This window comes from Toxorhynchites rutilus, chromosome 1, assembly GCF_029784135.1.
Source record: "Toxorhynchites rutilus septentrionalis strain SRP chromosome 1, ASM2978413v1, whole genome shotgun sequence".
NCBI classification, from domain to species: Eukaryota; Metazoa; Arthropoda; class Insecta; order Diptera; family Culicidae; genus Toxorhynchites; species Toxorhynchites rutilus.
This window is the reverse complement of record NC_073744.1, coordinates 140,067,830-140,079,683: the sequence shown is the minus strand read 5'-3', so window position 1 is coordinate 140,079,683 and position 11,854 is coordinate 140,067,830. Positions and strand designations below refer to the sequence as shown.

The window sequence follows — 11,854 nt, the reverse complement described above, 5'->3', positions numbered from 1 at the left end:
TTGAAATCTAGTACACTAAAGATATGAACTCGAAAAAGATACATAATAATTCGATTCGAGCTTGAATTCTCTCGAACCGAGCTACTAAATATTTAACAATATACGGTAAAAATAGATGTTCGACCTAACAGTATTCACAGACAGCTCAATCCTTTAATTGATAAACACGAAAAACTCAGGGTGGACGGAAAGTTTAAAAAATTGTCGATAATGCAAAACAGATATCATTTATTTTCGAAAATAGATATGAATTTTGTTGTTTAATAACTTTTATTTAACGTGATCACGTAACGTAACGTGATCACCCTTCCCCTAACAAATTCCAGCAATTATTCCATATTAAAATGTTTGAATAAAATATGTTGAAGAAGAATCCCGTCATTAATTATGCTGGTTATTTCACTCTAGTACTACTTTGTTCAGAAATAAAGCGTAATTAAATGCTTTCAGTTTAGCGTGTATCTTACCTTTGCCATTATCAAAACAACAACAAAAAATCGGACCAAAATATCAGCGAGACAGTGATGATTCAGTAGACAATCGATTTCCTCTGTGTGTTACGCTTCGAAAAAACATTTTCCGCCCAACACAAACATACGCCATGGCCTCTATGTTCGACCAGTATTCGTCGGCGCTGATCAAGGAAAATCCGGGTGATCCCGATCCGGCTAATCAACCCCAATCGTCGGGCTACGTCAGTGTTCGGCTCAAAAAGGAGGCACCGATATTTGCGAAGCAAAAAATGAATCTTAACCTGCCGGCTGGAATACTGTTTCTCTCGGTGCAAAATGATTGGGTCATTATTTTGATGACCAATTTAACGATTCTGCGGATGAATATTAAACAGCCGGATAGGTTTACCGAGGTGCCCATTGATAAGTACGTTGGAGGTTTGAAACCGACCAATCTGTTCCTAGATCACTTGGGAGCTCATCTGCTGGTTACGTTCGCGCCGAAGTCTCCTGGTTTCACGCCGGAAGTTTTGTATCTGCAACGGAATAGTTTCAAGCCTAAATTTATTTCCAAAGTATAAAGCATGGCGAAGTACGGGTTGATGTGTTTGGTAACGTTATCATTTTTATTGTTACAGTTAAAAGACCAAGATATAACAGCGGTAGCGTTCAATTATTCCAATCAATCGGAATCCATGACAGGTCCTATACTGCTAGGTACCAGCAAGGGAACCATTTGGGAAGTGGATGTCGGTATCGATGGAGGCGATAAGCTGGTTCAGCAAAATATTCGACAGGTGTTTGATGTGGGCACTGGTGGCGAGAGTCGCCCGATAACGGGAATTGAATTTCACATGCGGCAGGATCAAAAGAACATACACTGCATTATTCTAGTGCTGACGTTGGATCGAATCTACACCTTCCACGAAACCATTCGTCAGGCCGAATCAAAGATGACATACGGGCAGCTGCAGAAGGTTTTCAACTCATATCTCAACATTCCCGAGCAGCTGAACGATTTTGGCCACGTCGTCAGCAAGCTGCACTACTCGAGGCTGGAGTTCAATTATGAGGAAGACTTTCCCAAAAGCTTCGGCTGTTTGACCGAAGATGGCATCAACTATCAGGAGATCGATCCGAAAATGGATACCCCTAAGTTTGTGGTGCAGAAGGAATTGCTACCCTATCCGACGCAGGAGGATACGCAACTGCCTTCGGAGAATTCGTATAAAATGGTTACGAAGAGCAACGTTCCGGTTTCGTTTGTGTTGACAGATTTTCACGCTATTTTACTCTACCCGGATCACGTGACCGCCATTTCGCTGCTCAATTATCAGATTGTTTACGAGGAGTACTTTGTCGAGCAGTACGGACGGTTGACTAATGTGGTCAAAGATGTGCGATCCAACGTGACCTATGTTTACAGCAATAAAATGATTTTCAGATATAAGGTGAGTTAGATAGAATTATTTTTTCCTCAACTAGCATCCAACGAATCCGATTTACTTCTTGATTTTAATTGAATCATACACTGATTGCGGATATTATTATCTTGAAAGCTGTTTCGTTGACGCGGAAACACGGATATCTAAGATTTCAGATTTATATTCTGATAACCTTAACTGTATACTGCCACCCATTAGACTGAGTGAATTTCAGTTATGCAATCGTTTACACAAAGTTATCCAGGACAATAAATCTCACCATGACCCAGCAATGCTTGCAGCAACCCACCGACGCACTGCAAACGACAAACCCAGAAGTTAGTACGGAGTCAGGTTATTACTAGTACAGACCAATATCGCATTCTCTGGGCCGTCTCGTTTTAGTATATTACCGTCTGAAGTCTCCGACTGGTCACGCATCCTAATATCCTTCAAAAAGAATCAAATGAAACACAAATTTCTGCAATACTTGGGAATTAATCAAGCAAACGAGACCAAATTTGGCATGTGTAGGTTTTAGGGTGCATAAAATGTTCCTATGGTAGTTGGACACCCCCCCCCCTCTCTGAGGGTGGGCTGCCATACAAAGGAAACACAAATTTCTGTATAACTCGAAAACTAGTCAAGTAAATGGAGCCAAATTTGACATGTGAAGCTTTTAGGATGCTATAAATGTTTCTATGGTAGTTAGATACTCCTCCCCTCTATAAGGGGGTGGGGGGAGGTGGTGGATCTAGACCGAATCAACACCTGCGATGCGCTGCTGAAACGGAACGAACTCGACCCAGTCGTGGTCGAAGCGCGGTGAAACATAAATTTATGAATCACTCGAGAATTAATCAATCAAATGAAACCAAATCTGGCATGTGGAGGTTTTAGGATGCAAAAATATTTCTATGGTGATTAGACACTTCTCCCGCTCTTTAAGGGTGGGCTGTCATACAAACGAAACACAAATTTCTGCATAACTCGAAAACTAATCAAGCACAATTTGGGATGTGAGGGTTTTTGGGTATGAGAAATGTTTCTATAATGGTATGATACATAGTCCACATGAATACGTTCCCATGGACCTTCTGCGGTCTGCCACGGATGTGGCTCTGCTTGATGGTGGAGATTTTTTCGCATTCGCACAGCTGGTACAGCTTCGAATGTACTCAGTGATGTCGTCATCGATCTTCGGCCAGTAGATGATGCTCCGAGCGATGGCTTTGACTCGTTCGATTCCGGGATGACCTCGATGTAGCTGCTTCAATAGTTTCTTCCGGAAACACTCCGGAATCACCAACCGTTCCATCATCATTACGCAACCTTGTACAACGTATAATGATTCGCGCCGATGGAAAAACGTCTGCAATGCTACATTCTGAATCGATTTTCCGTTCTTGGGCCAGCCGGAGTTGATGTAGTGGATGAGTCGCTGCAACATTGGGTCTGCTGACGTAGCTTTCTGTACCATATCGAATGTGACTGGTAGGTGTTCGATGGTGCTGTCCAGAATGCACTGCTGATCGGGCTCGATGTTGACACTTGCCACCACAAATTCTTCCTCTGGTCGCTCGTGGCTGCTGATGAGCCTCGATAGTACATCCGCAAGGCCGAAATTGTTGGTAGATACGAACTCGATATCGAAATCGTACCCAAGCAGTGTAAGTGCCCAACGCTTCAACCGATTTGCCGTGTGGATGAGAACTCCTTTCTTCGATCCAAAGACTTTCACCAGTGGCTGGTGGTCAGTCTGTAGCTTGAACCTTCGTCCCAACAGCATGCGGTGGAACTTGGTGACAGCAAAGACCAGAGCGAGCGCCTCCTTTTCGATTTGTCCGTAGTTTTGTTCAGCCGACGACAGAGTCTTGGACGCATGAGCGACTGTCTTGATACGACCGTCCGGGAAACGATGCATGATGACCGCTCCAATGCCGGTATTGAATGCAACACCCGCCACGATGATCTCCAACGCTGGGTCATAGTGGGTAAGTAATAGGTCCGACTGAAGAACTTGCTTGATGTCGGTGAAGGCTTGTTGGCATTCGCCACTCCAAACGAATTTTGCATCTTTTTTCAGCAGTTGATCCAGTGGTCTTCGGAGTTGATGCATTTCACGGATAAATTTTCCGTAAAAATTCACTGCGCCCAAGAACGATCGCAGTGTGGAAATATCGGTTGGACGTGGCATCGTGGAAATTGCTGCTGTTTTCTCCGGATCCGGGCGTAGGCCATTTGCGTCGACGATGTGCCCCAGATATTTGATTTCCCGCTGATAGAAATGACACTTTTCCAACTTCAGATGGAACCCATATTCTTGGAGGCAACTGAACAGGGTGCACAACGTCTGATAGTGTTGCTCCTCGTTTTTGCTGAAGATGATGAAGTCATCCAGGAACACCTCAACACCGGAAATCCCAGCAATCATGGTGTGCATTAGCTGTTGGTGCTCCCGTGGCCGAGTGGTTAGCGTCATAACTAACATGCCGGGTGTTCGGGTTCGATTCCCGTTCTGGTCGGGGGAATTTTTCGTCAAAGAAATTTCCTCCGACTTGCACTGTGATCACGCGTATTCTAGAGCTTGCCACTCAGAATGCATTCAAGGCGTGTTATTTGGCATAGAAATCTCAACTAAGTACTAATAAAAATGACGCAAGTAATACTACGTTGAGACGGCGAAGTTCCTCTAGGAACGTTAGTGCCATTGAAGAAGAAGATTAGCTGTTGGAAAGCACCGGGTGCTGACTTTACACCAGGAGCCAGCCTGTTGAAGTTGAATAGGCCCCGGTGGGTGTTGATGGTGAGGAGTCGTTTCGATGCATCGTCGACTTTAACCTGTAGGTAAGCGTCCGACAGATCAATTATGCTAAACGCTTTGCTTCCAGCCAACTTCGAGAAGATGTCGTCCGGTGTGGGAAGCGGAAAATTGTGCGCCTCCAGCATCGAGTTCAGCCCAGTTGAGTAGTCGGCACAAATTCGAATCTTGCCACCCGGCTTCCGAACTGCCACTATAGGAGCTGCCCAGTCGGAGTAATCTACTGGTGAGATAATGCCCAACTGGTGCAGACGATTGAGCTCGGTTTCGACCAAGGGAATGGCGTTGTATGGAACCGGGCATTTGGGTCGAAAAATCGGTCTGGCATCTGGCTTCAGGTGAAGACTGATTTGAGCTTTCTGGCAATGCCCAAGAGTGTCCTGAAAAACTTCGGGAAACCGTATGAGGAAATGCTTTCCAGAAAAGGAATTTGAATTGGATTGATTCACTTGATTAATGAACGATGACAATGGTTTCGTCCACATCTCGAAGAGGTCCATCCATTCCGAGCCGAACAGGTTGAGTCCCTTGACTGACGTTACTCGGCATAGTCCAGGTTTGATGACGTCGTTGACTCCTACGAGACAGGTGAATTCCCCTAGCAGCGGCAGAGGATCTTTGGTTGCAGACAGTGCTTCACAGGACGATGGCTTGAGTGCAGGTGATCCAACCTTCCTCCAGGTCTCTTCACTGATGATGGTGATTGGTGATCCACTGTCGAGTTGCAGTGTGGCTTGACGTCCGTTCATCATTGTCGTGACGAAACGGGTGAGATTACCGGTGTGGTTTACAGTGTGAACGATGTTGGCTTGGTACTTGGTCTTCTTCTTCTGGTTCTTCTTACCCTTTTGGTTGGAATTATCCCCAGCAGGCGCGTTTGAAGTCTTGGTGAAGCATCCGCAGTACCCTTCCTTGTGTCCCACACGGTTGCAAGATTTGCACAGATGGCTGCTGTATGTGCAATCCTTCGCGAAGTGCATCTGGCCGCATTGCCAGCACGGCGTCTTTGGAGATTTGGCTTCCGGTTGAAACGAGGGCTTGGGAACTTCTGATGGTCTCTTCTTCTCACTGATGGCGTGTACTGCTGCTTCCGAGCTGGCTGAATGCTCAATCAAGCAGCGTGCTTGGATGCCTTCAGTCCGGTCACGAAAACCAGACATTTGAACTGGTCGATTGTTAGGTTCGCAAAATCGAAATCTTCACACGCTCGGTTTACCTTTCCGCCGTAAGTTATGATGTCGTCTCCTTCGCTTTTCGCCAGTTGGAGACACTGGAAACGGCGTCGGAAAAGTGAGGTTTGTTCTCCGAAAATTTTGGTTAACGTTTCCACGGTGTCCTTGAACTTAACATCCTTAGGGAGCCTTGGAAGGATGTAATTCAAATACCGACTGTGGGAAGCGGTGTCCAATTTTCGCAGCAACAGCCGAACCTTGGCTGCATCATCCAAATGCTGCGCGTCGCTCTCGAAAAGGTCGGTATAGCGTGCGAACCATTTCTTGAATGTGACGCCATTTTCTGGGTTGAAAGAAAACTCGCTGATGTTGGAAGAAAGGGCTTCCAACGTGTGTTCCGGATTTGGCTGACTGGGAACTGCAAACCGCTGCAAGAGTTGGGTGATTTGCAAAATCGCCGTTTGCATGTCCTGGATCGCTTCTCCGGCAGGTTCTCCTCCTCCGCTTGCCATTTTAGATGATGTAAGCTTCTATTGACTCCGATTTTCACTTTGTCCTCGTCGCCAAAATTGCCAAATTGCGATTGAAAAGAACACGTGTTAAGTAAAAGCGTCTATCTTTATTTCGTGCTCAGCTCAAACTAACTGAAGTGAACAATCACGTTGCTAATAGTAACCATCCTAGTTCATGCCTACTACAGTAAAAACAACTAGGGATGCTAATACAACCAAAAATATTCCAACCAAACATGACAATTGAAAATTTTCGGAAAACTCTGAAGGAAAAAAGGGAAAATTCGGAGAATTAAATTCCCATATGTTCTACAATTACATAGTGGCAAGTGCTGTTAGTCCATTTGATGTTTGCGCTAGCGAAATTGAGCTTTGTTCGAAACTGGAAATGGATTTTAATGTGATGAAACGCACTCCTATGTCTTCTTCTATCTATACCAAAAAAAAGGATCGCCGAAAAGAGCAGAACTCGAGGAAGGAATTGTCCGATTTAGGGCTGTCTTTATTCTATCATATTTTCTGTATAGAACATTCATTCCATGTAACGGAGAAACATGTTATTTGCAAGTGGTTGAAAAATCTTGAACGAGAATTGTGTCTGAAAATAATCTGGTATTATAATGATGAGTTTTGTTAGAAATACTCATAATTTTATAGTTAAAAGTAAATTCGACGGGAACGAATTGAAGATTGGACCCATGAACTTGCTCATAGTAAGAAAACGTGAATGTTTGAAGGTATTGATAACAAAAAACAAATTTTGGGCGGGACGAAGTTTGCCGGGTCAGCTAGTAACATATAAGAAAGCATACAATAAAAATGACTAGCAATTATAAAAACACTACACTAAGTATACATATTAACAGTCACACGCAGAATAAACTAAAAGGGCAACTAATTTCCACGGCGATTATACTCCAACGCCATCTGACGAATAGGTTCATGAAGCCCATAGTTAGTGCGGTGCGAAGTAAATATTGATTCCGTTGAGGCCGAAGAGGGCAGTACAGCTGAAGTCGCGACAAAACAGCGGGGCAGTCAAAACCTCCAGACAGTATTTTGTGGGCAGTTTTGGCAATAATATCTTTGCGTCGTTGCCCGAGATGAGCTGTTCCAACAAGCAGACACAGTTCCTCATTAGGATGAAGCATTTTTGTATTCTTTCTAGACGAATGAAGCATTTTTGCGTTCTTTCTAGACGAATTATCCAATAGTCATAATGCGGATTCCAAACAACGCAACTTGTCTCGAGGATGGAACGAACTAAAGAGCAATATAGATATGGGGTACAGACTAGGGGGGCGTTGCTGATTAATGGTCAGCTGCATCCCAATAGGAAGTATCCCGTGTCGGGCACAGGTACAGATCATTGAAGACAGCAACATCACAATTACGAAAACACTTGTAATACTAACCTCGAGCCAACCGCGAGTAATCGGTTACATATTACTAACATAGTTATAAGGCAAACATTGTCGAAATATTGAACTCCCGGCCCCGTCAGGTTGACGCCATATGAGCCTTAATAAAAATATATATTTTGGATAAAAAAAAAAAAAAAAAAAAAAAATTGAGTTCGTAATGTACCAGGATCGCCAAATTTTCTGCCGATTCGAAAAATAGTTCCAAGCTGATGATACGCTTTATTAATGATGATAAATAGTGTTGTTGTCTTCGCTAGAGTAATGATCCATTAATGCAATAGTCGAAAAAAATTGGCTGCTTTTTGCGGGGAAAGCTAATGGCAGTGCATTTTTGAATGCTGATTGACATGTAATTAAAGCTGCACCATTCCGCGAATAAATCGATCAATTTTTGTCCTCAAACAATCTGTGGCGGTCCATAGGCAGGAAATTTTTTACATCATCAGCATAACATAATCTTGTCCCATGAAGCAACAAACAAGTAATGTCGTTGACGAACAACGAGAAAAGCAAAGAACCTAAAATGCTACCTTGCCGAACTCCGGAACCATTCTGAAACCATCTCGATTGGAAGCAGCCAACTTTAAAGGAAATTATGCGATTACGTAGATACAAGCTCAGGAAGGAAAGCAAGCTAGATGAGACACCCAATTTGTTTAGCTTGGCTATCAAAATTCTATGGTCGACACGATCGAATGCTGTCTTAAGGTCTGTGTAAATGTCGTCGATCTGGCAACCTTGCTCTATAACGCGTAAACACAGCGAAGTGAACTCCAGTAAGTTTTTTGAGACTGATCGGCCAGGGTAAAATCCGTGTTGCGAAGTAGAAATGTAGTTTTTCAGTCGAAACAGAAGGTACGATGTTACGAGGTCATAAACGATGGTCTGAAATATTTTAGAGCAAGCGCACAGGGAAGTAATTCCACGGTAATTCTCCACACTGTGCTTATTTCCCTTCTAGAACACAGGAAACATAAACGATGTTTTCCAACTATCAGGAAGCTGATGCCTTCGTAGAGAGATGTAGAACATTGTAGCGATTGGCGATTTTAGTGTTACACAACATTTTTCAGTAAAGCAGCAGGTATGCCATCAGGCCCAGGGCCATAAGATTGCTTCATTTTGTAGGTGGCATAAGCAACGTCCACTGCAGCCACGTCTAAAGTACCAACATAAAATTCAACATTAGAAACGAAACGCAAAATATTAGTTGCATTATCTGGCGGTATTGATTCCATGCTAAATACACTCATAAAGTGTTTTGCAAAGAAAGCACATTTACTGCTGCTGGAAGAAGCTTCTTCATCATGAAGAAACATAGTAAAAGGTAGGCCATTCTCTTTACGTTTACTATTAACAAATCGCCAAAAATTCTTCGGGTTACCTCGAAGGCTACGTTCAGTGTTGCGCACATAGTTGAAATATAGTATTCTATTAATGGTTTTATATTCACGACTAGCCAACTTGAAAAGATGGTAATTTTGAGCACACCATCGCGGTGAAGCTAGTAACTGCATTATCAGCATCAGTACAGTTCGTCAAAAAGGTTCAATTAGCATTGGAAAGTGCGGCATTCATTGCATCATAATCAGCTCGTCTGAAGTCAAACGCCGTTGGATCAAAATCGTCATAAAATGAAGCACCGATAGGCTTGTCAAGTCTCGCCATGACGGGAGGGTGATCAATGTTGCAAAGCACATCAAATGCAATAGTCACAGAGCAAGCTGGCAGACCGTTATAATTGACGAATATGAGATCTAAGAGCCGACCATTGTGATTGAACACAGGATTTATCTGATAGAGACTGTTTAAAGCAACGCCATCCAAAAGACAGGAACTGCCTATATTCACATGAGAATTCTGTGTATCGACAACTAAGGTTTTGTTATTTGATCTCACTTTCCGAGCTAGACCTGCGTGGTTGTAATCACCAAACAGCAATAAATCATCAGTGGGGTTGAGGAATTCATTTGCTTTGGTCTGTCGATCACTTCCAATTCGTTTTGCAAGTTGGGTGGTACATATATAACACCGATCGCTAGCTTCGAAGTCCCATTCGAAATCGATATCCACAGTTGCTCAAGTGACTCATCGGTAGCAATGGATAATAATGCGGATGACAAACAACGTCGAACTGGTATAAGCACACCACCGCCGCATGACTTATTACTATTGGACAGCGATCAGTATGAAAAACGGTGTAGTCCTCGCCAAACAGCTGATTAGAGATGATCTGTGAATCTAGCCAGGTTTCCGTGAGAACAATACAATCATAAGGTGAGTCCGACACAGCCAGTCTGAATTCAGACATTTTACTGCGAAGGCCCCTCGTATTTTGGTAGTAAAAACGAGTAGGCTCCGAGTTCCGAGTACTAGTTCCAAGATTACCATGATCAGTGCATCCTGGTTCTGACGATGAATTTGTTAACGTAATTCTAAAATAAAGTTAACGTTAATAACTATTTTTGTCGCGAACGGATTTTGGCGATTTATATACCAAACGAATTGGGAATTCCCCAAGATTTGTTTGATATGCTGTACATTACAATCCCGTAGTCTGTATATGGTTTAAATTGATGAAAATTGGAAGAATTCCCATTTCCTCATTCATTTGTTCTGCCCATTTGTGTGCTTTCCCGAACAGAGCAACAATCGCCTATTTTTTTATGCTATGATTGCCGATTGTTTTGTGTTGCAAATTGTGGTCGTTATGATAAATATAAACAAGGAGGGAAGATAGCGGGAGGGATTAGTAATGAATCTCTGCTGAGGCAAATATTCAGCCTTTTTCGAAGCAGTTAACATTGTTTGTTTTCTGTCATCAATGCATTGAACTGACGCTATGGTGAAGCAGGTGTTAAGGTTGTGCACCAGAATTTTTTTGGGGAATTTTATTGATTTATTTGGGCTCGCGTGCCAGTTGCAAAACTGCTTTCAACTAGGGTTGTATTTGCGCTAATCTTGATCATAATGATTCAATGCTACTCTTTTTGAGGTTATGGAGATTAACAGATAGACAGAGATGGATAGAGATAGAGTTTATTTCGTATATTTTGTCACCAAGAAAGTAAATGTCGTTCTGAAATGTTGTATGTGATTTGGTTTCGCTTGCCAGTAGAAAAACTTTTTCCACTAAGGATGACAGCTGCGCTTATCTCGAGCATGTATTGTTCTGCGAGCACAAGATTGAATCATCAAATGATTCTACAACAAAAAAAAACATTTCAGGGCGACCAAACTGGTAGAATGGTTATTTCAAAATGTTCGCAGTTATAAACAAGTGACTCGAATTTAACTACAGCGCAGTTCTACGTCAACAATGCGGTCGTGTCTTGAACACAACATCCTATATTTTTTTGGATATGAATTCATTCGAACATTCACGCTTTCTTACCGAGCGAATGTTCGTGGGTTCAATCACAGAACTCTCCATTGATTGATCTCTACAATTTCCATTTGGATCTTTACACTATTCATTTACTATAAAATTTCCTATTACACCCAGGTTTTTGACGTAGGACTAAGTCTTTCATTTCTATACCTGGGTGTAAAATCAAAGTTTCGAAAACGAAAGCGCTACGCCGGAGACCGAGATTTTTAGTGTGAATAGCTCCTAAACAACTGAACGAAATGGTATGATAAACACTTCATTCAAAAGATAAAATGTCTACGCTTTATATACTTGTTAATTTTTGATCCAGAATTTTGTTTCAATAGCTTTCAAAACAGGCTATTGAAATCACCAATCGGTATATAAGCGAGTGCCGCTCGGAAATCCACTCAGTTGTGGTTGCGCAACGATTGAGGTACGATGGAACGAATGGATGTTTCCCTAACACAGACTTCAAAACCATGGAGCATGGGGAAATCGGCATTGCAAAATAGATGCAAGCTGCGGGTACTTTTATTCCGATCTGCAGATCGGAATGTTTCCCTAACACAGATTTCAAAACCATGAAGCATGGGGAAATCGGCGTTGCAAAATAGATGCCCGACTATAACTGCGGTGCTTTTGTACTCGTTTGCGTTTTTGCATATCGGAATGTTTC

The 11,854-nt window shown here is 42.7% G+C and overlaps 1 protein-coding gene across 1 annotated transcript in view; it reads left to right on the top strand.

Annotated features, from left to right (window-relative positions):
- Nucleotides 1-474: 474 nt before the first annotated feature.
- LOC129762534 (vacuolar protein sorting-associated protein 18 homolog) overlaps nucleotides 475-11,854 on the top strand; it is a 61,697-nt gene continuing 50,317 nt past the window's right edge. The window contains exons 1-2 of the mRNA XM_055760923.1: nucleotides 475-1,027; nucleotides 1,091-1,903. Coding sequence (XP_055616898.1) covers nucleotides 602-1,027; nucleotides 1,091-1,903 — 1,239 coding nt within the window. The 5' untranslated portion in view covers nucleotides 475-601. The remainder of the gene's footprint in view (nucleotides 1,028-1,090; nucleotides 1,904-11,854) is intronic.